Source organism: Amblyomma mixtum, chromosome 3 (genome assembly GCF_055824585.1).
Source record: "Amblyomma mixtum isolate Tamu chromosome 3, ASM5582458v1, whole genome shotgun sequence".
Taxonomy (NCBI): Eukaryota; Metazoa; Arthropoda; class Arachnida; order Ixodida; family Ixodidae; genus Amblyomma; species Amblyomma mixtum.
Genome location: NC_143014.1, coordinates 241,752,048 through 241,779,229, shown reverse-complemented (window position 1 = coordinate 241,779,229; position 27,182 = coordinate 241,752,048). Strand labels below are relative to the sequence as shown.

The window sequence follows — 27,182 nt, the reverse complement described above, 5'->3', positions numbered from 1 at the left end:
CCCTATTTTTCCGATAATTTGGCGATTTTCATGCTCTTAGGCCTAACTAAATGCAGTGTTTTCGTGTAGCAAGGACACGTGGCGCAGCAGTTCTCATTCATAATATATTCAGTTGTTACATTTTCTTTTATTTCTATAGTTTTTCTTGCTTGTAATGCACTCACCCTCATTATTAGTACTTACGGATGAAAATGAAACTCAGCATTGGTCCGCCGCGGTGGCTCAGTGGTTATGGCGCTCGGCTGCTGACCCGAAAGACGAGGGTTCGATCCCGGCCGCGGCAACCGAATTTCGATGGAGGCGAAATTCTAAAGGCTCGTGTACTGTGCAATTTCAGGGAACGTTAAAGAACCCCAGGTGGTCGAAAATTCCAGAGCCCTTCACTACGGCGTCTCTCCTGAGTTTCTTTGGGACGTTAAACCCCAGTAAACCGAATCAACTCAGCGTTGATGCGGTTTTATGTGTTGTTACTAGATCGGGCTACCGTTTACACACGCCCCTGTGCAGCGTGCCCCTGTGGGACGCCGCAGCAGGGAGTGGAGAAATTTAGTATAGGGTCACCATATTGCTTTGGGTCACAGGGGAATAGCGGTACGCTACTGCGCATGCACAGAACGCTAACGGATCTTGGGTATTTGGGTGAGCGGGCGACGCTAACGCTAAATCGGCGAAATAGCGTGCGCCCCAAAGCCTGCTTTGCGTTGGGTCAACATGGCAGCGCCCATCGAAGCGGGCTGTCTCTCTTCATCACCGATTTGTCGTTGCCGCTACTCTGTGGCTCACGCTCACAGCAAACTAAAGGCGCACTAGGCTTTTCGCTTTGGCTGAAGTTGCCTAAACCACAAAATTTTAACGATGAAACACGCCAAATTTTCAGATTGCTTCCGTGTTTAAGAGCTGCTAGGCTTAACGAGTACACGTCGAATGGCTTCAGAAAGCGCGGGATGTTCGAACTACTGATCTCCACAAACAGGATGCAATTTGGGGCCCAAAAAGGAGTCGCAAAAAATTTGCATTCTGGTTACACACTTTTCTTATTTAGACGATATATTTTATCTGCACGGACATAAACAAAACTGAAAATAATTACATTTTCGAGAGTTCCCACTGCGGGTTCTACCCGAGATGGCGCTGGACATGGCAAAAAATTTAAAAAATGTGAAAAGCATTTCTTGTAGGGCTAGCGCCAAAGCGAGCGCAGAACTTATGCCTAAAAATAAAGCAAGGCACGCACATGGAGGGGCAATCTGCTGTTAGTGGCGGCGGCGGCAACTTCCTGTGTGGATAGTCTTGGCTCGATTCAACATGTCCGCAGTATAAAAAAATCTTTGCATCATTTTTCGCACTTCCTAAGTAGAAATTGGTAACTGCAACAGTTCGCGTGTCGTTTTATTTACACAATGAAAAATATATATTAACTGATTTGTTCTGAAAGCTTCTCTTTCCTGCCGTCATGGCGCGGCCTTCAAGCAACGTAAAGCCACCATCCGCGACCCTATTCTATAGACAGAAAACATGAACCCGTTCCCCTAACACTAAGTGCATGCGGATAGGGCAACCCTATTCGCCCTGACCCTAGGTTTAGAATAGGGGGCCTCAGGAAGATTGGAAAGGCCCGCATTGCGTGTTGGGTAAATGTTTGGTCTCCTCGATTTGGCTGCACTTCCTGCACCACTTCAGGCGGCGCTGCACTCACGCCTTCGATTTCCCTGTGCAGCTAGTGCCAGCTGCGCTTCGGCACCCGATTTGACGTAGTGCTGCTCAAGCTCTCCTGCACTAGCCTCCCGGCGAGTTCTTTTCCCGTGCAAGTAGTGCAGGGTGGTCTACTGTCTCTTTTGTGTGCAAATATTATTACTCGTAGCGCGACGGAGCATTTGCATAAAAGGCAGATGGTGAGATTTAGGAGAAAGATTACTGACGTCAATCTAGTTAATTTTGAAAAAAAAAAACACGTCGTTTCGGGACCGGCTCGGTTTCTTCTTCATGGTCGAGGCGCAGTCTGGCTTTCCAAAATGAACTTGGTTGGCATCAGTAATATTTCTCCTAAAATTAATTTCCCAGCCTGATAAACTTCTGTCAAATGTTTTTGTTTGAGATGGTAAGATGTTTTTCAATACGTGAGTGATTGCAATGTTTGTGATAACTCTGATAGTCACCCCGCTGTCACCGTCCGCCGACAGTGGATGCGTGTTGTGTTCAAATATAGTTTTAGTGATCAGGCAACTCTTTCCTTCTGTAATTGCGGCAGTCACTTTTTGATAGAACAGCAACAGCTTGAATTCCGTGTATGAACTATCAAACGTCGTCTCGAACAAAAGTCTGAGTAACCTCTCGAATTCAAAGTTTGTTGCCTCTTCAAGGTACCCGTTGAATCGGTGACGGTCAGAGTGGCAGTGTGCGCCACTCTGTACAACGCAACGGAAAGGACGGTGTCAAATTCTTCAACTTTTGGAATTAAGAAATTTCATAGCCGCTCCACGAGATACACTTTGAACAAATGCGCAGCGTTCGGTACACCTAGCACAATCCCGCGCATATGTCAAACCACGCAACAAACTCCAACAGACGGCCGCAGCAGAAGAAAGTTTGTGCACTTTTGCACCAGATCTGACCGCTGCATCGAGAGCACTAGTGTATTCCAGATATGGCTTTCTTCTGATCTTCTATATTTTGGCAGCAGCTGTGTATTTATGCAGAATTTCATTGATCTAAAATTTCGTGCCCTTCACCTCACTGGGGAAGTTTTCCTGCTACGGAAGGTACTGGGACATTCTAGAAGGTGATGACTCATGCATATCAATGAAGGGCAGTTCCAACCGGGAGGGGGGGGGGGACGATGCATTGACGTTTTCTGCGCTCATGGAAGGTGATGGTGCTGGGTAAAATTGTTTTCTTGAGAGCTCCCCCACGCAAAAGAATCAGGCTTGTGGATCGCGCTCCGCTAAAACTATGTGCTAAGACACCTGTCCTGTCTGCGTGGCGCTGGAGTTGTTCCAATGCACAACGAAACCGAAAACTTGCCGAAACCATTTCTGACGCGACACCAGGCATCTTCTCTAGGCAGCCCCGTTGTGAACCCTCGTGTTCAGGTCGGATCGATGGCGCCACAGTGTTAGTGGCTTTAAAGTGAAAATAAATACATGTCCTTCCCGCAATGAACCACATGCCTCTAAGCTGTTAAGCCGTACATAGCTTCAGCGAGGCTATTGGGGCTATGTATACTCTCGGTCAAATCTTGTCCGGCCGCATGACCGGCTTTTAAGAGCCTTATAGTGGAGAATTCACGGTACCCTTAATTAAGGACTAAAGCGGCTCGAAAGGCTAGACTAAACGCTCCTCTTGCCTTGCTCTACTTAATGGATGCAAAGCAAACCCTTTGGCCAGTAGACTTTGCTATGTGTGCTGCAGTTTTGACGGTGAGGTGGAGACGTTTTTCTCTGCTTCTTCATCCTTGCGTTCTTTTTTGTTCGTGCAGACCGTTGGGAGCACTAAGCGATCTACTCGACCTCACACCCTTCGGTCTGCCGCACCTGCGGTGTGCTTTGATCCGCCCATCTCAGTTTTTGGCGCCATTCACCCCTTACAGTCTGTATACATACTGATCGCATAGCATTCTATGCATGCTTTCGAATGCACCAAACTATGCCCTTTACTCTTCGTTTTTGTGCCAGCAGATGAGCTCAGTTTTTAGAATGCGCTTATGTGGGTCTGATCAAATTTCTAGGCAATTTTTGTTCGTATGCTCAAGGCATCATCAGCATGAGCTGCCACCACCACCGATGGGACAGGCCCGGTGAAGAAGCGACACGCGGAACGCGGAGGAGTCAGCTGGCGCCGCCTCTTGGCTCCCAAGCACCAGCCACGGAGCCCCCGGCGAGGGCCAGCAGACCAGGCAGGAAGCTGATCTCGGAATACCTTCAGAGGCAAGAATCTCGCTGTATTCTTGGGATCCTTAAAGGGGTACTGATGCAAAATTTAGAACGCACACAAACGATATTTGTTTCATGGGCGATGCCTTCTAGAAAGCTTCGGTAAAAGCACTAGAGTTGAACATAATTTAATATGATATTGAATTCTGTCCGAGGAGCCGCTCTGCACTTCAATCTGAATGGAGGGACGTAAAGGTCCTGTTGCCTCAATTAATGTGACGTCACCGAACCCAGTGGTTGTTCGCATGCAGGAACAAGCAGTGCTCTCCCGCGGTGCCGACTTGCTCAGAAATGTGGGAGCCCAGCAGCGCTGCCAACCTCCAGAGCCACTTCTCCCCCAATTTGCATCCAAAAATTCCCTAGATTTCCCTAAATATGAAAAATATTTTTTGTTGTATATTGTAAAATTGTATATTTATGCGTAATTCAGTAGCAAATTTTATCTTGCAGCTACTCTATTACCGGATCTTGTTGAGTAAATTAGCTGTGTATTTGAAATGAAGGATGTAAAATGAACTTCTGAATGAAGCTACAAGGTAAACTGTAGCACTCTTTGAAAATTACTAATTAAAGGCTCTATGTCGTATATGTCTTTTTTTTTCACTGTACGCAAGATATTAGTAAACATGCATCGGCATGCGGAATTAATTGAATTTTTTGCCCTCATGTTGTGTCGGTTTAGACAACAGCCGAATGATACATGTACAAAATGCCTGTGCCTGGAGGTCGCTTGAGGAGTGTACGGGAACTGTGATATAAAAGCTGCTTGTTCATTTGCTGCGATTGCTGTAGAGGGTGGCTGACATAAGTTTTAATCAATTAAAGCAATGAAGCAGTGATTTTCTTTTGAATGCCTCTTGTGACCTTAACTCACTTTGTTCGTCGTGATGGAACTGGAAATTATGGTTTATGATTTTGAAGGGTCTAATGTCCCAAAGCGACCCAGGCTATCAGGGATGAAATAGTGAAGGGCTCCGGAAATTTCGCCCTCCTGGGGTTCTTTAACGTGCACTCACATTGCACAGTACACGGGTACTGTGCAATGTAGTGGTAGTGTGCAATGTGCAATGTAGTGTGGTTTCCCTGTAGTACTCCCTGTAGTAAACCCTGTAGTACTATTTAGTCATTCTTTGACCCTGTGGGGTGCGTACTCGTGGTGTGCCACACAGAGGGAGTCAAAAAAGCAGTCAGCATCACTCTGACATTGCTGCGCACTTGGTGGGCCTTCTTTGGTCTTGGTGACGTGGAATGCGTCCTCTGTGACGACTGGGATTTGGTTTCCGGGTCGTACCCGTACACCCAAGACTCATCACTAGTGATTACGGCGTCGGTGAAGTCAGGGTAACTGTTTGTGGAATCCAGCATCTCCTGTGAGACTTCAACACGAAGCTGCTTTTTCTCCACCATCAGCAGCTTCGGCACGAATTTCGCCGCATCTCTCTCCATGGCCAAATCTTCGGTGATAATGGAATGTGCAGAAAAATTGCTGATGTACACCTCTCCCGCAATTTCTCGGATAGTCACACAACAGTCCCGCATCACCACAGCGTTCACTTCGGCAATGACCTGGTCATTTCGGCATGTTGATGGCCGACCGGAGCGTGGCTCTCTCTCCACGGATGTGCGGCTGTCTTTAAACCAGTTGCACCACTGCTTAATCTATGTGCTGCTCATAGCATCATTACCGAAAGCCGTCTGAATATTTCGAATGGTTTCCACTTGGCTATCGCCAAGTTTCTGGCAAAATTTCAGGTAGTAGCGCTGCTCCTCTCGCTCCGCCATTTTCCTTGCAACAAAAAACCGACGAGAGCACTGCGCACTGCCTCACTCAAACGCTGCTTCCCAGTGACTGACGCTATCGGCAGGCGGGAAAAAATTTGTGCATGCGCACGAGGGTTCAAGGTCGGCTGCTGTAAGCGCGCTTGTTTCACATCCATCAGGTGTGCGCAAAAAAAATAAAGTCGGATACTTTTCTAACAGACCTCGTATAGTCTAGAAATGCATACTCACCTCCAGCGCATAGATTCTGCCCTCTTCTAAGTAGGTGCAGGTCACACTGGCTGGGGGAGGTCAGCGTGCACTGCATTTCTTAGCCACATGCGACGAAACTCAGACACGAAAACGGGGACGTACCAGCTATGGCCTATTGATCTCCTAACTGTAGGCAGCAGCTAAGGGCCTTGAAATTCGCGACCAGAGCATGCTGTGGAACTCGACTTCGGCATTTTGTCGCGTCTCGTAAATAATGCAATACAGCCAGCCATGCATGACTCTGTCCGTCGCCAACTGAAGGAACAGCTCTTTGAGAATTTGGTGCTTTGTGATGGCGTGGTGTAAGCATTTCGCTTCGTGCTGGTTTCACTTGCAAGGTGCGCCACTGCGAGTTGTGCCATTGCGACGGTCGTGCAAAGCATCCACGGGGTGGTTGATGTACCGAAGGTTGCGCGTCCCTTTTACTTCGTTTCGTTCTATGAACATTGTACATGAATTGATCATGCTAGAACTCCATTTCAACTGGTTAGGTAGATTCCGTTCAACGGGGCAATGAAGTGTCTTGCAGTTCGTCAATAATCGGTTCATTCTTACCCCTAATGTATGTTTAAATTTTCCAGAAAGAGAAATGCTCTGTCTTTGCAAAAGCACTAGATATGCAACATACCTGCTGATCACTGCCAGACTAAATAGTAAGATTGGATTCTCATCTATCGAATCGAGTAATAACATAACCAATTATGCTAAAAGTTAGCAGGGGCAATGAAGTATGTAAGGGAAAATGAAAAGGTGTCGTGAACCTGTTCAAACTGTCCATATCCCTAAACACATATACTAACTGCACAAAAACGAATAGCTACTGTTCAGTCTGTAGGTCTGCTCTAGAGAGCTGCTAACACGCTTCTTAAGTTATCTGATGAACTAAATGCTGTTTGCCCTTAGGTGGGCCCTTCTCCCCCCTCCCGCTTTTTTCTGCATTTTCTTCTCGCCTGGTTTCACTTTGTTCAAGCATCGTGAGGATCGCAGTGAAAATAGTGTACAGTGATACTTGAACAACCACATTTAGCGGTGGCTTAGTGATCTGAGCATCCGCCTAGCATGCGGAAGGTGCGGGGTTTGATCACCAGTGCCGCCGGGTACCCACCAGTCATACAATGGGCACAAACTTTCCCCCTGGTATGGTGCTCGGCTTGCTTAGGGTGGAATGCTTGGGAATTGGGTCTTTGACCCCACCTTGAGTAGGAGAACACCTTGCCATGTCGCTCTTTGGCTACAGATGCCCTTGCACCATAAAAATCTATCATCATCATCAATCAGCTTATTTAACAACCATTCTTGGCTGTGCATTCTTTGTTGTGCCCCTAACTGCATCTCATTTGAGAACGTACAGTGCACTTCCCGTGTGGTTCGGGGAATCAGATGAGCCCCAACATATTGCAGCTGCTCATAGGTTCTAAACTCAAAGCTTACAGGCATATTTTTGAAGCAGATATGGACAAGCAACAAACCATTGTCCGTTTCGAAAGCAGAACGCTTTCTTGCACTCTATTTCAGACGGGGCAAGAGGACTATAGCTTCTGCCCTGCCGACTGCTTGCTGCTGGGACACCCATTCGGCAAAGAAGTGGAGCCATGGATTCCAGTCCCTAGCGAGGCGCATCGCACCCGGCTCTGCGGCAGTGGCTCCAACTTGTGCCACTGACAGATGTAATGTGGCGTCACCTGGCTTCAATTGGGCCTCTTCTGGGGCACCTGCCTTCCGTAGACGCTCTCCCTCTCCTGCTCCCAGTGAGTGAACGTTCACGAAATGGGTTACACACCTGAAACTGCTTTCTTCCAAACGGTTCATATGACCGCAGGTTACTTACCGTAACTTTTCTGCCTGGTTTGTAGCACAAGGAAATGCGTTACACGCGGGCTTCAAAATGAAATGGGTTGGTTTTTTATATTTATTTTGACAACACTTCGTCTTGATTTTTATTCTGCATTGTTAGACTTTTGGATGTCCACTTGGAATCTGTACTCAATGGAACTCAGAATGCTTGATGTAGTCTTTAAGGAAGACCGAAAATTTGCCATCAGATGGTAACAATGTTGATCAGTCGGCTGGTCTGCAAAGTTATTATTGATCGAAGTTATTTCACAGATCTGCTTTCCCTTTTGCATTGTAGATTATCGCCGACTGTTTCATTGGCAAAGGGAAACGTCTTCGCGCATGTGCGTGAGTGTGCATCAGTGAATGTGCGTAGACACCTACAACCTCTATTGATTGGTGCACATGCTAGGCTTAGATGTGTGTAGAGAGCAAAATTTTGCTGGCATGTTTTCTTGTGTTAAATGATGGTTTAGACATTATACCTGAATCACCCTGTAGTATTCCCCTATGATGGCTAAATAAATTATATTCGAATTTCTTCTCGATGCTGTTTTGGTTTCAGCTTCATCCAATTGAACAATGGCTTTGAAGTCAGTGGTGATTTTACGTCATGTGACGCACAAAAAAAACTGGAGTATTATCGCTGATATGTGGTTTAAAGTCACTACAACGGTTAAACCAGGCTGCTTCAAGAGCTGGAAAGGCATTGAATGATGTATCAGCGGTGGTATTTCAGGTTTTTTTGTGTTTGCCGTGCCTTGAAGCCACCTGTCCCGCCGCATTCATTCGGTTGATGGAATGGAAACCTAAATATAGTGGTCGCAGGCAAATAGCATGCGATGATCCAGGTGTCCTAAGGTTTAATGCATCATAGTACAGAGAAGAAAACATGCAACTAAAAATAAGTGCATGTACAGAGGGCAAAACACATGCCTAGAACGACTGAAATATCTGTTACATAACTCCCAAAGCAGTTATGACCAGGAAGGCAAAAATTGACGATGAAATCCTATGAGCTTAACTGCAAATGCTGACGTCCAGACCATACTGAACCAAATGTTATCACTAGATATCGCGTGCTTATCCCAAAACACGCCCAGAACGTGTTGTAGAGAAGCGCTTTGACCTCTTTACTTGAAGAACTTCAGGTGGTCGAAATTTCCGTAGCCCTTCACTACGGCGACCCTCATACCTCATAGCCCGAGTCTCTTTGGGACGTTAAGCCCCATATCTCCAAAGCACCAACCTTTTAACCATTTTCGAGTAATAAAAACCAAATCACTAACAACGCCAGCAGCTCCCGCTCTGGACACCGAACTTCTCGGATTCATTGGCAAAGATATGCAGACGAAGATTTATATAGTTACGAAACAACCTGGGTCTAGCCACTTGTGCGGTTGGGGTAAAATAGAAAACGTTGTTTATAGATTTTCAGGTCTGGTCGATGTTGATGGCGCTTCACGCAGGCAGCTGGAGAGTGCTGTGAAGGGATGGATAAGCGCAAGACGCAAGGGGGCAGATAATAGAGTGGGAGGTCCCACCTACGGTCTTGTATGACGGGATTTCTTGCTATATATTCCTTGCGTAATTTGTTATTAATTGTCGCTAAACTTTCACCTTCAACCCTATTCTAGGGTGTCTCCTCCAAGCAAGCCGGCGTGGACCGGTTCTTCATGGTCCAGGCTGCGCTTCGGCAGCAGAGAGGTACAGCGCGGGCCGTACGACTCGGGTTCCTGGTACGCATGGCTCGTGGTACCTCGCAGGGACGCCATAACAGGACTGGGAACAATTCCTTCGATCGATCCGTGAGTAGCACCCAACTTCCTGCGCCGGCCACCGATCAGGACTTTTTGAGTGCTCTGGACATTCCTTTTGATTTTCTTCCGCTATATTAGTTGTTACAGCAGACGAGAGCAGGCAAGAGCTGCTACGGGGCATCTCACCGGTGTCTTGCTCGAAGTTTGATGTCTAGCTAGCGAAAAAAACAATCACAAAAAATTTGCGAATAATCAGACAAAACGTCAGAGACAAGAAATAACGTCGTCGTAGGCACGAAAAATAGCCACCTAAAACTTATTTCTAACCAGAAATTTATACAAAAACTAGCAGTATACGTTTTCTCACAAGCAATATCAGCACCTAGAAAACTGACGATGCACTTCGTGAAATGAGGCAGGATCTAATATGGTGTCCAACTCCTTCTGCTAAACACTAAATAACACAAGGGAAAGAAAGAAAAAATTAAGTCCACTCTCTTCCCCACTCATTTATCTCGCTCAAGATTAGCTGTACACACAAGCCTCCACACGGTATCAGCCTGCACGTTTTGGATCCCCTTTTTGTGTTGCACTTTTGCAAAGCCATCATCCATCGAGTGAGCTTAGCGCTGTGCGGACTGCTCAGAGTGAAGGAGCGGATAGGACTGTGATCAGTGATGATCACTCGCACATTAGTGCCGAACAACCACGCCTCGAGGGGGTTACGGCGCTCGGCTGCTGACCCGAAACAGGCGGGTTCGATGGAGGTGAAATTTTAGAGGCCCATGTACCGTGCAATGTCAGTGCGCATCAAAGATCCTCAGGTGGTCGAAATTTCCGGAGCCGTTCAGTAAGGCGTCCGTCATAGCTTAGTCGCTTTGGGACGTTAAACTCCCTTAAAACTTTTCCGACTCCCGAATAATTGCGTAAGGCTCCCTTTCGCTGGTGGTCCAACGGGTCTGGGCCGGCCTCAGTTTCCTGCTCAAGAGAACCACGGGGCACTCGTTACCCTCCTCGTCGAGTTGCGCTAGACACACGCCGACGGCGAAGTCGGACGCGTCGGTGGCAAGAACGCATGGGGTCCAGTGGGCGTAGCGTCGTCGCAGAACTCGACCTAACCTTGACTTCGTCGAATGCCTTCTGGGCCTCTTTTTCAGGGGAGCTGCTGCGGCGTCCGCCTCATAGTGAGGTTGTTCAAGGGAACCCCATCCTGCACGTAACCCGGTACATACTGACGATAATAGTTGGCTAACCTTAGAAGCTCGTCAGCTTTCGGTTCGTTTGGGGTGCGGCAATTTCTTGGATCGTTTGACCAGTTTGAACAACTTCTCTATGTGCTTGAGATGATCCTCCCATGTCCCAGAAAATATTGCAACGCCATCAATGCACGCAAAAGCATAATCGCGGTGGGGAGCCAGCACTTCGCTCATTATGCGCTGAAAAGTGAAGCCAGCGTGTCCGAGGCAGATGGCATAACCCGCCACAACTACTGACCGTGGGGCTTTACGAATGCGGTGAGATCTTTTGTCGCCTCCTCTAGCCGCATCTGCCAACACACCTTTAGCATGTATATCAGGGTGATTACTCCGTCTTTGCGACGTGCAGCAGGAACTCGTCGGATACGCTCATTGGGTATGGATCCGGTTCGGTGATACTGTTTTGTCTGAGGCAATCGACACATAGTCTCACTCCTCCATCCCACTTCGCCACTCAGACCACCGGATGAGCATACGTGCTCTCCACCGGATACACGAGACCCCACTTTCTGAGCTCTGTTCTGCTCCTTTTCTGAAAGCCGTCGGTGCCTTGTACGGATAGACTTGCTGCGCCTACCTAGAGCTAGATGCTCTCCAAGCCTATGTTTCATTGGCCTGGCCTGTCTCCAAAGACGCGTGTGTTTCTGGCCAGCTAGCGCGTCAATCTCCGAACGTTGAGGCACACTGAGATGATTCAGTGTGCCAGGCGGCAAGTCGCTGCTTGGGTTCTCATGAGAAGGAAAGGTTGGCATGTGACCTAATTCCTCATCACCTTCAAATCATTAACCCAACAGCACTCACCTGCGTGTGGTAAGGTCGCAGCTTATTGGCGTGTTCCGAATGGCACGACCGTTCTTCTAACCTGTCGGTGTAGGTATCTGGTCGCAACTGCTTAATGACCCTGACAGGCCCTATCCACCTGCTCTAGCCACAATGTATGTTCGTCCTCAGCGAAACTCATGGCTGTTGCTCTGAGACTGTAGGGTCGGTATATGCACGCTGAGCCATTTCTGCACTTTAGTTAGCCGCTGCACTGGCCTCAGCCATCCTTTTGCGTAACTTCTGCATGTGCTGAGCCGCGGGGAGTCATAATGAGTCCAGGACTGCCCATTCTCCTGTTTAAAATTTCTGCGGGATGGTGAGCGGCTCGATCTCCAACCTTCCGTACACCAGCTCGAATGGCAATCTACCCGTAGTAGCCTTTACTTACTTGTGTTCTTCGCGCTGCCACGTCATCGATCCACCGACCTCAAATGGCGCGGCTACACGAGCAATGACCTATCTGTCCTCGCTGCGACTGCTTTTCGCCGCCTGCCTAGCCGGTGCTGCACCCTACATGCATCCCTTTGCAATGTGCCCGTACACATGGCACTTAAAGCATTGTTTTCTGCACCGCGATTCGGGGATAGCGTTTTCTGAAGTGCGCGCTGTCGGTCTCCCTTAATAAGCTGTCGGCATTGTACTCACACCTGCCATCCTTCCCACTGCTACTCTGCACCTGACACTCTCTTCGTATGCCTGTGCTATTGCAGGAACATAGTCGGGCTTACGAAGCCCTCGCTTTTTACTTTGTTTAGCCACAATATGTGCTCTCGCGTCTGGACTGAGGCATCCCTTCAGAAGGTTTGAGACGACCAGCCGTATGAGCTTTTCCACGTGTTGACTTCAGTGCTTTCTACTTAGTACTCTAAATAATTTTCCAATCTGACCGCGAATTGCTCCCACGTCTCTTCCGGCCTGTTGTTGGTAGATTGGAATAGACGTTTGTATTCCGCAACTGACAGCCTCAGGCCTGCCCAAATTTAGCTTTTTAGGATGGCGTTAATGTATATTGTTGCCCTACCCCTATCCTTTCTTCTGTCGCTCCCCCCTCTCTTTCCTTCTCCCTCACCTCTCCCTGTGCTTCTATTCCGGCTGACCGCAGCTCCTCAGGAGCTTCAGGTTTCGGTGGCAGATGCCGCGGCTGGCAACATCTGTTCCTTCAATTTTTATTTTTTATGACCAATAAATAACCACTAATAATATTAACAGGATGGCGTATTCTCGCCTTCCTTCCGAAGACAAATGGGTAAGGAGGCCACGTGCCCTCTCTCTGAGTCGTGGGAACACAAGTCCGGTCCACCCTTCAGTTGGTACCTCATATGATTCCAAAGTTGCCTCAACATGTTCGAACGAACCCGGCACTACGCTTGCTGAGTTGGCATTACTGCGAGTTGCCCTTCAAAAGACTAGTGAATTTTGGGGTTCGGTCCTCCTCTGACGGCGTATCCGACCTTGTGCAGCTGCTGCCCTCGACGAACGCGACTCCATTTTGCGGCTGCAAACGTACTGTTCCTAGGAACTTTTCCGCAATTCGTAATTGTAACTGCAGCAGCTTTTCTTGCTGCGCCGGCGCCGTCTGGGGCGAGGTGTTGTAGCCTCTTACATTTTTTGCTTGTTAGCGACAGCACCTCTTCCCCGTCCCGTCTGCACCCTTGTTCTCCATCCCGGTGCACTTCTCATATCACTTGTCAAAACCAAAGGCTTTCGCATTGCACCCAAACGCCAGAAACTAAACGGGCGCTCGCCTTGCTACCAAAGCGTCAATGTCGGTGCCCCAGCTGTGTCAGGGGAGCCTGGAAGTCTGCTGGGTTCTCCTCGTACGGCCAGTTTGCTCCCTCCGTCACTCTCATCGTCGTTGCCGCTTGTCCCTGGTGAACGGTTTCCGCTCAGCCTAAAAAATTCTTCCCGACTGCGCCAGTTGTACTTCTCCATAGGTTCTTTCTATCTGTCAGCACATGGAAGAAGCTTCCCAGACAAGCATCGGGTTACAGGTTGAAACTTATTTGTTCACGTCAACATTCCAATTAAGTCGGATCAAAACACGATTAAATACCGTTACCAAAAAGAACAGCAATCGGGTCCGAGGTTCAGCCCACGGGCGGCATCGCCTGCCCCCCTGGCAACGTTCCATCTTTCCTTCGTAGATGGCCGCAAATCACTATCGCACACACACTCTCGCCGCTCTGGTGGCACCATCGCACAGCTGGACCCCATCTGCGTGTTCTCCAATTCTTGGAAGAACTTCCCTTTTCGTCGCAGCTCTCATCAGCGCCGCAGGCCCCGTGGCCGCCTCCACAAATGTTGGTTGCGAACCTCTGTGTATCTCACCGGCCCAAGGACATCAGTGCTGTTGACTTCGGTGAACTCGCTGCACGGCGCCACCCGGGGGTAGCACAATCACCAAGCCCGCAGACTTCACGCATGCAGCTCCTGTCCGCGCCCCCTTCCGGCACACGTGGGGGGTAGACGTGTTACTGAACTGTGCGACACCAGCGCTAATCCCTTCCGGCAACGACCCGCAACTGTGCATTTGCCGCCACCGCGTGCAGATGGTTTGTGACTACCTCTGAACGCTGCTGCTGCGTCACTCGGACCAGCGCGTCCTGCCGCCTTGTCTTCAGCTACCGGCCGTACCCAGGGGGAACATTCTTCCATTGTACCAAGGCTGGCTCCAGGAAACCGCTCATTTCCGGTCCTGCAGTAGGCGTCGAGCACAGTGGGTGCATTAAATTGAATTGAATTTTTATATCAGATTGTCAAAAATCGTGGAGCCCGGAGCTAAAGGCAAATAAATTCTGCCTGACGGGGCCCCGGGCCCCAAGAAAAAAAACCTAAGTACAGATATACGTTTACAGCAGCAACACTGTGGGGCAATGTTTAATGAAAAACACAAAATAGGTAATGAATGCATCAGACACGCATTGCATGAAACACTACACTGCAGACAAGACCTTAAACATAATGTATCGAGCAAATAGGGAACAAGAAAACTGCGTTAAATGCAAACAGTTGAAAGAAGGTAAAGTTTAACACTTTTAACCCTTTGAAGGTTTTTGCCGTATATGTACGGTGGCGGTTTTCTGTTCCCGCAAGGTCTTTGCCGTACGGGTACGGTTTCGATCTTCCGTTTGAAATTTTGCGCCAAAAGAACAATGCGTGCTCACTGGGGGGTGCTGCCACCTCTTAGGACTTACAAGAAGTGTTTGAATTTTGTGCTGCCTTCTTACGGAGATAAGCAGAACTTATGTCTAGCTTTAGTGCGGCGGCACAGACTGCGGCAACACCCCTTTTGTAGTTTTGGTTTCGCCGCGTGATCGCAACGGAGTCGCGCGAAATTTGAGTTTTCTTTTTGTCAGCACTATCTTGCAGGGGCTGCCGAAGTTGCTTTCTATCTTTATTGGCGCTGCTCTTAGCTTGCTTATCACCGTTGCTCACGACGTATTCTCGTCCTCTGTGGCAACGTGCCTACGCGGTTTCGATTCCGCCGCGGGATCGCAACGGAGTCGCGCGAAGCATGTTTTCTCTTTGTGGGCACTGTTTTGCAGAGGCGGCGAAAGTTGATTTCTATCTTTATTGGTGCTGCTCTTAGCTTGTTTATCACCGTTGCTATTCTATTCTATTGAACATTTTCCAGTTGTGAGTGATGCTGTCACCAAAGTACTGTTGCTAATTTTTGTTTACTATTTATTCTCGATTATATACATTTTGTAGATTCAAGATCCGCAATAAAGTAATTTGACCACATAGGAAAGTTTTCTTCAAAATAATTCGACCCTCAAAGGGTTAAATGAACGAGCAGTTTTGAAATCCTGAGACAAGATGTAAATGAACGGGAGTTCATTAAGACCGAAACGGCATATGAGGTCATCTGCATACCGTAATTAGTTCTAATGAGAGGAGTGACGTGTCTTGTATGTCTGAGAGAGTGTGGGTCATGTTTAATGAATGTTGTATAGTAAGAATTCAGATTCAGTTTTATTTCTTTCTAAAATTGTACTTCTTTGTTACCCTGCCGCGGTGGCACAGTGGTTACGGTGCTCGGCTGCTGACCAGAAAGGCCCGGGTTCAATCCCAGCCGTGGCGCTCGAATTTCGGTGGAGGCGAAATTCTGGTGGCCCTTGTGCTGTGCGATGTCAGTGCACGCTAAGGAACCCCAGGCAGTCACAATTTCCGGAGCCCTTCACTGCGGCGTCCTTCATAGCCTGAGTTGCTTCGTGACGTTAAACCCCCATAAACCAAACCAAACCATTTCTTTGTATTTCTTTGTATGAGCACTTCTCAGCCGAACCATTTTCAAATTTTAATGCTCCAGAAATAAAACATAAGGAATAAATCGCACTATAGGCTGTCCGGCTGGTTCAGTTTATTCAGATGCATAAATGATGAAATGCACATATATACGATGGACAGGCTGGCCATGAAAGAGTGCTGAATATCAACTGGCTTTATAGTGGGAAGGCTGTACATATACCTTAACATCAGAAACAAATGTCAAGGAAAGGTAACCATGGAGGGAAACAATAAAACCAATATCAGCGGCCTACCACAGCACCATGAGAGGTGGCTCAAATACTCACACTCACGGCTGCTTGCACTCGCATCCACTCACGTCCACTCACAACCACTCACTCACACTCGTACTCATGACCATTTGCACTCGCAACCTCTCACTCATACTTGCACTCATGACCACTCGTGCTCACAACCACTTACACTCGCACTCATGACCACTCGTGCTCACAACCACTTACACTCGCACTCATGTCCAATCACACTCATAACCACTCGCACTCAAAACCACTCACTCGCACTCACAACCACTCACTCGCACTCACAACCACTCACTCACACTCACAACCACTCACTCACACTCACAACCACACACTCACACTCACAACCACACACTCACATGCACAACCACACACTCATGCTCATGCCCACTCAATCATGCTCATGCCCACCCACTCGCATTCACGTTTACTCAGTGTTTGCTTGCTTGCTGACAATGGAGGGGATGAAAGATTTACTGCCTCGGCCGACTGCGCTCGTGGCTCCTCTGGCATAGTCTTGGTCACGCAGATGTGCTGGCGAGTCACCCGGGGCTCTGCCCGGCTCTTTGGCCAGTTTTCACAGTTTCGATGATCGAAGGAGATGGTCACTTCCTTGTCTCGAACCAATGCTACACACGTGTGCTTCCGCGCTTGCTGCTGAGATGATGAGTGCCTGTTAAGCGTAAGCTAAAATTCTTAGACACGTTTTTCAATGGTTCCCATAGGCGTGTGCAGGTTTCTCCAAGAGGGGGAGCCGAGTTTCAATGCAGCACCATCCTTCCCCCAACATCCTCTCCCCTAGGCGCCAACAGTCAAAACGCGGAGTGCAAAAGATGAGGAATGGTTGTAAAATACTGATTTTATTGCAATGGAATTGCAGTGTACAAAATATTGTTGAGCAGTAGTTTTTACTTTTATGTTCCAGATCCGCAGAGAAGGCAGTCCCTGTGCATCTGAGGCATGAATGTAACAGCACGCTTTGGAATGAATTTTTTCGATACTCTCTAAACAACAGAAAATGACATATCTGTCTTTTGTTAACTACAAAACAGGTTCTGAAAAGATTGCCTCAAAGTGACTGGTCTAGTAAACAGTTTTTGGAATGCAACGTCATGGGTCTTTGGCTGCCAGTATCGTCAGGAAAGCTCAACCGCCATAGCACAGCATTGTAAGCAATGACGGAACACATCCGACAAAGTAAAGGTAGTATGGGGCAGACCTGGCACCCCCTCTGATGATTAGAGGGCTATTGCAGCCCCCCACCTCGGCCTGTGTGCAACCCTCTGATGGTGTTTTCTTTTCTTTAAAATAAACCACTACCACAGCGGCCATGGGCAGTGTCTAAGTGCCAATGTTGGGTTTGCCTTGACAATGACGTGTCTTTGTTTCTGCATGAATACATTGGAGGCAAGTCGTGACTGAATACTTTTGGCGGCGTCAGAAATGGAGAGTGTTTTTGAAATGATCGAGTGAGTTCCTCACGAAATGAGAAACGGCTGGAATGGGGCCCCAAGTACAGGTTTGGCCTGCGGAAAAAGGATCGAAAGGGGAGTGACCCTATAACTGACCCTTGGGTTTACCTTGAGGCATAGATAAGAGCAGGGCTGGCTTTGTCTAGCCAGAGCCGGTATGCGTGACCAATCTGTGGACATGCCTGCGGTGCAGTATCTTCTCTGCGCTGCACATAATCCCTTTCTGCAGGAAGCTTTAGAAACCAGCGCGGTGTTATCGCTTGAGGCCAGAGCGTGCAGAGACCACATGCGCATCTGTGTGGGCTTGGGGGGCACTAACAGTGCACGTAATTTAGTTACTGGATAATGTATGTAGTAACTCTAACCTAATTATTCCCACGTACTCCTCTGCGTCGTGGTCGAGGAAACGTCGTTCGTGGAAGAATGCATATGCAGCTAACTTCTAAGTCGTTTTGTTGTGTATGTCCTTCTGAAACGGTAGGACGCTACTGGGAAAAAGCCCTATCCAGAAATTCTCAGAGGAACTCATAGCATCCGGTTTAAAGGATTCCTCAAGCTATCCAGATATATCAGTTAGGTAGAACAGCTGAAATTTGAGCGTCCAAATAGAAGTTATTCCACTTACCGTATTGATAATACAAAGATAAAACAGTCGCATTTCACAAGCCCATTTCACTTGCCCATTTACGAAGATTTGGCGCCACAAATCAGAACCACGCTTTGCACTTGTGCTGCGGAAGCTTTTATGCAGTCCTTGACTTTTGAGGACAGCCCCCAGCAGTCCAAATAGCCAATGACGCAGTTCTGCCTATGTGGTGCTGATGGGAGCCTTTTCAAACCCCTATAGAGAAACCAGCTTTTCGACTCTAGGGATAGCAGGGGGGGGGGGATTGGGCATCAACTCTTTCCTCTTCTACGAGCGCAGTCCACTGTCCAACATGCCAGCACCCTTTGACCTGTTTACGAACAACTCCTGGCCCCCCTTCCCCTGCCCCCCGCTGCTCTGTCTCCTGTTCTTTTCTCGTCACATTTTTAGCTATGATGTCCGTGAGACGACTTTTCTTGGCTGCTTTATCGGTATCGGTAGTTTGAACAGCAGCACTCGCTTGCTGGATACTTGTCAATTAATTTTCAAAAAACTGTTTTTATGACCATTACACGCAAGAAGCACAAGCTTAAATATCCATATGCTACTAACGACATACTTCTCTCCGAAGTAACACACTACAAGTATCTAGGACTCTGGATCACTAATGATCTCACTTGGACTAAGCACCTTGAATATGTAGTAGCTAATGCTAACCGCAAATTATTCTTCTTGAGGAGGGCTTTGAGACTTTCCACCCCTTCTGTCCGTCTGCTCGCATACAAAAGTGTAATTCTGCCGATACTAGACTATGCATGTGTAATTTGGGACCCTTTCACCAAGACTAACATCACCAAGATGGAAATGGTGCAAAGAAAAGCAGTTCGCTTCATATATAATAGCTTTGGACGTACATCAGTAACCGAACTACTAATGAAAGCAAACCTGCCACCATTAACGCAAAGAAGCCGTGTATCACGACTAAAATTCCTCTTTCAACTTATTAACGGTCATTATAAAACCGACCTCACGGGAATAATTAGTTTTTCATCTGGGTATTCTACAAGGCAGAGACACAGTCGCACAATAACCGCCTTTAGCACCCATAATAACTGTTTTAAGTATTCTTTCTTTCCCCGAACAGTAACTGAATGGAATCTACTAACCAATGATCAAATTTCAAAATCGTCACTGTCGGCATTTGTTTTAGGTATTGTTTAGAAACGTGTTGTCTTTAACTGTTTATACGCTCCATGGATCTAATTTGTATTATATGCTTTGTCTGTGTTATTGTTTTCATTATGTATTTATTGTATCCCACCCTGCTAAAATCCCCAGAGGGGATTGCAGTATTGATAAATAAAAATATTTTAGGCGAAACGAAAACTGTCGTGCTTACCTTGAATCTTATTAGCTTTCATTCGCTTGTATTGGTTTTTTGCAGTTTTTTTACAATAAAAAGATGGCAATACTCAGAAACATATTTTAGATTGCTTTCCCGAGTATGTAAGAAATAAATTTGAGCTGTACGTCCAACCAACCAAAAAGGGTGCGGCCAGTGTGGCTGCCACCTCATATCCACTGTCGAAAATAGCCGCAAAGTTTCTTCACCATCGACACGAAACCATGATTTCTGAAGCAGATTAAAATGTTACCACTTCGGCTATATCCTTGGCGTCAAGGCATCACCATGAGTGATCCTGTGCATGCAATGAATAAAAACCACATGCTTGATTTGCAGCGCAGTGCTTCTTCAAGTACAGGATAGAAACAACTTCTGGCGTTACCGAAAAGCGCGCTTGGTTTTCGCGTCGTTTCGGGCTTGAACCTAACTTGTGCAGTTGAAGAGCCAGGCCAAGCAGATCAGGTTCTTTGCGTGGGTCCGGCCCAATAAAAAACTTACAGCCAGAGCAGAGCTCTACAATGCACACGGCCGGGCACAGAAAAAAACCCAAGTGTCCACTGCAGTACTCCAGATCGCACCTTACGCTAGTTATTAGCGAGAAGCTGACGGTCATTGTTACGCTAGTTCAGCAGTCGTCGATTGTTCCAGGTTTCAAGATGACATGTTGACGTGTATGTACAGTCTTTGTCAGAGACATACAGCCCCGGTGTTTTCTGGCCCCTGCAGCTCCTCTTGCATACTCAGAGACCCTAATTTCATGAAGGCGGGAGGAATTTAAGTCCTCTATATACCCGCCCAAGCTTAGGACTGTCAAATGTGATTAAGAGCCCCGCTACACGGGTGGAAAGCAAACCGCTTGGGCTGTATACTTTTGACAAAGACTGTACTATCGTGAGCAAAAAAAAAAGTGGCCCCTGCCTTCGCTGGCCAATCCATGCCAAACTGCATGCGAGTGCCGCCTGACGAAGCATTCCTGTTGTCGACATCGCTGTGCCCGATATGGCCGCGCACCAGTGCGCCGGTCTCGACACCACGAATGCCTCATCAGGCAGCGCTCGCATGCCGTTTGGCACGCGTTTAAAGGGGACATTTTATTAACGCGCCAGCGTTAAAGGCTCTGTGTCGCAAAAAACCGGTGCCGGCGTTGCCGTCGGTGGGCTGAGTTAGCCCTTAAAACCCAGTTGTGACGTCACATCTGCGTGACCTCCTACGGGTAATTATAAATACCCCAGTGTGATCACACTCTCATTTACTGTATGTATATATATATATATATATATATATATATATATATATATATATATATATATATGCTGCTCCGTTAACACACGGAACCCTCCCGAAGAAAGATATAAATTGGTACTGGCGTGCTCGAATTGGTGGCAGACGTCTTAATTACGTTTATATATGCAAGTTAGAGTAATTGCGGTGAAAAGCGAATTGGGGTGAATAACGTGGGATTCGGAACCACGATCTTTGGACTGAGGACGGGCAAGCTACCCATAGGGCACAAGCACTCGTCGTTTTAAGCGGGGTAAAGGTGGACCCGCGGAATGCATTGTGGTCTTTCACTTGTCGGGGTGTCTTAAAGGCATGTACTGATGCGTGCGTACTTTATTATTTCTATGCTAATTAGTAACTAGGCAATTCCACCAGACCAATTAGATTTCTGAGATTGATTTATTCTACTTAAACGGTTTGATGCCTTTGTATGTTTGATGCATCGAGCTGTAAAGTGTGATTCAGCCATCACTAATCGGGGAAAGAGAGAGAGAGGTATAGACCCGCCGCGTGTGCCGCCACGTGGTGATGCGGTGCTATTTCGACATTAGGTCTCGTCTGTCTGGAGGAAAGTTTGCATCCTTTGCGGAGTGTGCCGAGGGGCCCTGCGGCCCCGTTCGTCAGCAGAGAAAGCAGAGACCCCCCGCCCCCGCCGCGCAGCGGCCGATTAGCGGCGGCGGTCCGATAACGCCATCGCGTTCTCCTCTTTAAGGCGAACATTAATTGTCTTCCAAGCTTTTCTTTTTTTGCTCACCGTAGTACTGTATTGCAGTTCTGTGATAACATACCCAAGAATTCGGGAAAAGCACCGTTTTTTCAGCGGGAAGTTGTTGATGAACGCAATTTTTTCGCATATCGCAAGATTGCACAGTAACACTATATCCGCAAATCTCTCTTCGAGAGCCATGCAGTTTCTTGCTATTTATTGTCACAAATGCTTCCCATTGTTTTTATGGCAGTCGGAACTACTTCGTGCGAGCCGATGACAACTTTTCGGTGACTGAGCGAACGGGGTTGAACGTCCCAAAGCGACTTAAGATGAGGGACGCTGTAGTGGAGGGCTCCGGATAATTTCGATTACCTTGGGTGTCTTAACCTGCGCTGACGTCGCACGGTACAGGAGCCTGAAGGAGTGGCAAATGCGTAAATTATTTCGGAAGATGAATTAACAGGATTACGTCAGAGATAGACGAGTGTACGATAGCGAAGATGTCAAATCTAATCCAGAGGAAGGAACATATTGTTGCCACACACGCGTGTACGGAATCGTCGCGGAAAATTAGATTACGTCGAATATTCTAATTTCGTTCCGTCTGGGTAGTACTGAAGCATTTTGATGAACATTGATCATACTCTCTCCGCAAGAACCCGCCTTTAAATTCAGAACGATAGCAATACATATCCCTTCCCCACCAATGAGCCACTGCAGAGTGTTCGTAGACAGCACGACCGCAGACATTCAAGCACATCCTTGATAGCTGTCAAGCACTTGCAGATCACGCGTAGTCTTTCTGGCCCAGGACCGCTTCTGGATTCAGTTCCGGTTTCGTAGACAGTTGTGGCCTACTTTGAGCATCCACCTCATATGCGGAAGGCGTGGGGTCGGAATAATAGGTTCCACCTTGAGTGCACGAAAAACAGATTGTGCTGTGGCGCTCTCTGGCCAAAGCTAGTCTCCCTTGCGCTGTCAAAATTCATCATCTTCTGTTCCCGGTTCCGCTGTACCATAATGGGCTGACGTCGTTCGCATCACAGGGAATCGCGCATAGAGCGGCCGCTGTGAAGTTAGTGAATACAGGTGCAAACGTGAGGGACTGGACTTCATTCGCACCGAGCGCAAGCCTATAGGAAGTCGCTGGAACAGGATGGCCACTAATTGTTTGTCCCAAAGTCAGAGGCTGTTCGTTTACGTAACCCTTCGTGGTCATTTTCAGTGCACTTGAGTTCCCATGGTTGAGGATTCGTAAGGGTTATAATTATTAACCTAATATTTGAGGCGATAGATTAAACATACCATGAAGAGGAACAAAAATGATCTTTATGGATGTGCTGTTATTGAAACCCACGAAGAACGAATTGAATATCCTCCTATTCGATTTGCTGAACGAATCAAATAGTCCATTCAGAAAATGATCCGAAAGGAAGAGAATATGTTTTCAAGTTTTTGAATAATTTTGGAATAATGGGCGCTAACTGGTAAAAGGGCTCTACTTAGTTTTCTTCCACGACTGTTTCGAAAACAGGGTCCACTTGGCGCCGCACAGCACGTTTTTGAATGGTTTTGGTATGTCTGGCCCTAACTGCTAAAAGGGCTTTACGTAGTTTTCACAGGGTCCAATCAGGCGCCGCGCAGTATGCTGCCGCAATGCATATGCACAGGAAGGCAGGTTTCAGCGGCACGACGCGCTCCATTCGTGTGGCTGCGTTCACAATGCTCACACATGGCCTCCAAGGTTAGGCGATGTAGCAGGGTTCAGGCAAGTTCTGTAAGACCTCCCTTCAATGCCCAATCTGGGAATCCATGACTCGTACATTTCTCTGGCCGCTCTCGTGCGGTGTGGTGTTATAGTTTATTTGCGGTCGTCAGCAGGAGGAAAGTGCAATTGTCTGATACGTTCGACATGAAGGTCACCGATCTACGACGTTGACTTCATCACGTGCATTCCTTTCTAGAAATGTGTGTCTCGTATTTTAGCAGCTACAGCAATAAAGCTCTAAAGCTTTAGCGCCTTAACGCAGCGCCGCTGTTAGCGCTTCGCTGTGTCCCATAATTATTCGTTTCGCACGAATACTGACGGAAGTACCGGATATTCGTGAAATATTCGATTCGTGTTCGATTTTCTTATTACCTACACTATTCATATTCGATTAGAGTTCGAGAGAATAGCTTTCGCGCAGCCCTCTTTCAGATGTCCTTCTGGAGGCCTGTGTACTATTCGATGTCAGTCCACGTTAAAGAACCCCAGGCGGTCGATATTTCCGGCGCCCTTCACTACGGCGTCCCTAATAACCTGGGTCGCTTTGCGGCATTAAACCCCCACAAACCACTTTGGTCTAAAATCGTGCCCTCGTAAAAGCAGGTAATGTACACAAGGTTCTGGGGGTTCACGTAATAAATTAGATGTGCTGGTCGTGCCGGTATTTACTTGAAGGCAACAGTTAGCCCTAGCTGGCGACCGGTGGTCAAGAGCTCTCTTCGTCTGCGCAGCTCGTCGTTCCCCTCGGCACCCGGACCTGCGACGCCGAGGCTTGCACCTGCAAGAACACCTCCGCAGGCCCCGCTGGACTAGAGGCCGCAAGCTTGCGGGTCTTCATGGCGTCCCGTGCCGCAGACGGCGCGTCGGTGTTTTGCTGTTCCCGGCTCATGACCTCGCTCTTTTTTTACGTGTTTCTGAACAAAAAATCGCGTTTAGTTTGACGCACAGTTGATGTAGAACCAGAATTCGCGAATGAAATACGCAGAATAAAATTCACATTTTGATTCGTCACTTCGGTAGTCTCGAAAATTGTTGAACTGCAGAAGTTATTGTGGTCCCTGTATCGAACTTCATTTATTACCCGAGTCTGATTGACACCTCGGTATTGGTGACCAGTCGCTCCAGTTCACTGCATTCTTTCCATCCCTTCATAGGGGCGTGTTCAGATAAGAACGGTAATCGAGGTCCCATGACCATTTTTTGTTTTCAATGAAAATTTTATATATGATGGGCAAATATGTCCACACAAAGGAATGAGCCTTAGTTTTGCAAGAAGCTTCGTAGCTTTCTCGGAAAAAAATCGCATGTCACAAGAGGTGGAGTATGTCGTTTTTGGCACTTCGCAATGTTGCAAGTTTGAAGCCTCATTCCATGCACAAAAAAATTTTTCCGCGCATCAGCATTTTTTCAGAACTTCTTCACAACTTATACAATCAGAGAAAATAAAAAATGTTTTCTTGCTTTCTCAACCTTCCGAGTAAAAAAATTGCAAACTTCGCTTCTGGAGCTATGCGGTGCAAAAAAGGCACTTTTCAGGGCAGCCTTAGGGCAAGATGCCTAAAGATCTTCCCACTGAATATTTTTCTCAGCATTTTTCAGCTGTTTTTACTCACCTCAAGTAAGTTCTGTTGCTCTAGACTTGACATATAGTTTTCAGTGCAGTCTCAAAATTGGCCGAAGTTCAAAAACGCCAAAAAAGTGACAACTTTGACTTGGGTTTAAAAAAAAACATCATCATCGAATTTTGTTAAAATTTGCCTGAATAATCCTCAATACATGATAACTTTAAGGCACTAGATAAGTGTTGCATTATATTGTTTTAAAATACAAAAATAAACACAAAACTGAGTTCATGTTTTTGTTGTATAGAATTGCTCATTACTGCCTCTTAGAAATAGTAGCTGTCAGAAATTTGATTTAGCACTCATTGAACAGGGTTACATTTTATTTACCCCAATATCCGAACCATTCTCAATGCTTATAGAGCTTCTATTCGCTTGTTAGCGGCGCTCTTAATGCGTGAAAATGGGAATAAATTCGCTATTTTGCCTGATGTCATAAGAATTGGCTGGTGGCGGTCAAACGTTGTTCGTATTCTTTAATTTATTCGTCGTACGGTCTATTGGTATATATAATCGATTCTTTAAAGATATAAGATCATTTCTCGCTTCTTAGAAAAAGTTTTATATATAAAAGTTAATATTAATGCGTTTCTCAATTCGGCGTTTTCGAACCTGCGTCTATTTACCTCTGTGTTCAATGGTTCTACAAGGCACTGTCACGAGACAAAACGTCGTCTCTTGAGGGGAACGATTTATCTGCAAGGTTTTTAATCATGGGGAGTTTTAATCGGGAGGCAATTTAAAAATGGGATGCCGCTCCATGTGCACATTGCAATTCAGAAAATCGTAACAAGAAATGAACGGCGGCAGTTGATTTCGGTTTTGCGCACAGTCTATTGTCCAGCACGAAGCACTAACCAGATCACAGTCTCTTCCATTCAGAAGCAGCGGTGGAGGCCACGTAGGATGCACTCCCTTCACTTCACTGAGCGTACTTCCAGATGTGGAGCGTCTGAACTCCAGGCACTTTCTTTTCCAGTTTCCATTGTTCCTTCTTCACTTCGCGAAAGTCTGCAAGCTCCCTCTGTGGCAGCTCCAGAATGGTGTGATGTTCTTTAGTGTTTCTTGAATTGCGTCTACGAAGCCTCCGGCTCTGTGTATGGCCTCACTTACAGGCTTCCGCAAGTTGTGTTGTGATGCTCAATGTTTCACTAGCCCACCAACGCCGTCGCAAGCATTTTTGCAGTGTCCAGAGGCCGAAAACATCAATATCGTCCGTTGACATTCACTGCGCTGCAGCTCATGAAACTGGTATTTATTCCTGAAGTGAGCGGGAGCCCCGTCGCTCGAATATATTATCTTGGTGTAGATTGGCGCGTTTTCTTCGAGATGTGCTTTGATTTTCGACAGAGCCAAGCATGCATGAGCGGAATCATGAGACATATCGTCGAAATTAACAGCGTAGTTACCAGTCGATTTTCTTGACATGACAACGCAGGTAAACACGGTTACCTGCTTTTTCTGCCAATGGTACGCTTGTACTCAGTCTGGAAGCACAACCGTTCATTTTTTGGCAAAATCAAAATGCTAAACAATTGCACCTCTCTTGCAGCTGTGTATTTTTTCGTGTATTGCTCTTGCTTGCACAGATATAATATAGTTGTAGGAAATGCATTTCATGGCCACTCTTAGAAATTCTCTAATAAACGATGAAGCGGTCAGAGCTTTTTAACTAGCTCCCCGTATTCCCATGTAGCAATCAACACCTCATCCTCGCTGCTCATTTCAAAATTTTCCAAAGTGAAGATGCCATCATGTGGATAGTGGCACAATTCCTGAGGAAACATGACACAGCAGCACACCATCGAGCATCACAACACAACTTGCGGAAGCCTGTAAGTGAGGCCATACACAGAGCCGGAGGCTTCGTAGACGCAATTCAAGAAACACTAAAGAACATCACACCATTCTGGAGCTGCCACAGAGGGAGCTTGCAGACTTTCGCGAAGTGAAGAAGGAACAATGGAAACTGGAAAAGAAAGTGCCTGGAGTTCAGACGCTCCACATCTGGAAGTACGCTCAGTGAAGTGAAGGCAGTGCATCCTACGTGGCCTCCACAGCTGCTTCTGAATGGAAGAGACTGTGATCTGGTTAGTGCTTCGTGCTGGATAATATACTGTGCGCAAAACCGAAATCAACTGCCGCCGTTCATTTCTTG

At 47.1% G+C, this 27,182-nt stretch overlaps 2 protein-coding genes across 16 annotated transcripts in view; both read left to right on the top strand.

Annotated features, from left to right (window-relative positions):
- LOC149354180 (uncharacterized) overlaps window positions 1-27,182 on the top strand; it is a 320,413-nt gene that overhangs the window by 136,651 nt on the left and 156,580 nt on the right. The gene's annotated exons all lie outside the window — the stretch shown is intronic.
- The window catches only part of LOC149354181 (uncharacterized), a 99,341-nt gene that overhangs the window by 22,556 nt on the left and 49,603 nt on the right, over window positions 1-27,182 (top strand). For 5 of the 13 annotated variants that reach the window (XM_089583122.1, XM_089583118.1, XM_089583117.1 and 2 more), the window contains 4 exons: window positions 3,749-3,923; window positions 7,476-7,708; window positions 9,431-9,532; window positions 24,134-24,413. In XM_089583122.1, the coding sequence (XP_089439248.1) occupies window positions 3,760-3,923; window positions 7,476-7,708; window positions 9,431-9,532; window positions 24,134-24,354 (720 nt within the window). In that variant the 5' untranslated portion in view covers window positions 3,749-3,759 and the 3' untranslated portion in view covers window positions 24,355-24,413. Of the gene's footprint in view, window positions 1-3,724; window positions 3,924-7,475; window positions 7,709-9,430; window positions 9,602-14,180; window positions 14,348-24,133; window positions 24,414-27,182 lie in introns of those variants that run through there. The other 8 variants (XM_089583119.1, XM_089583115.1, XM_089583114.1 and 5 more) reach the window with 4 other exon arrangements.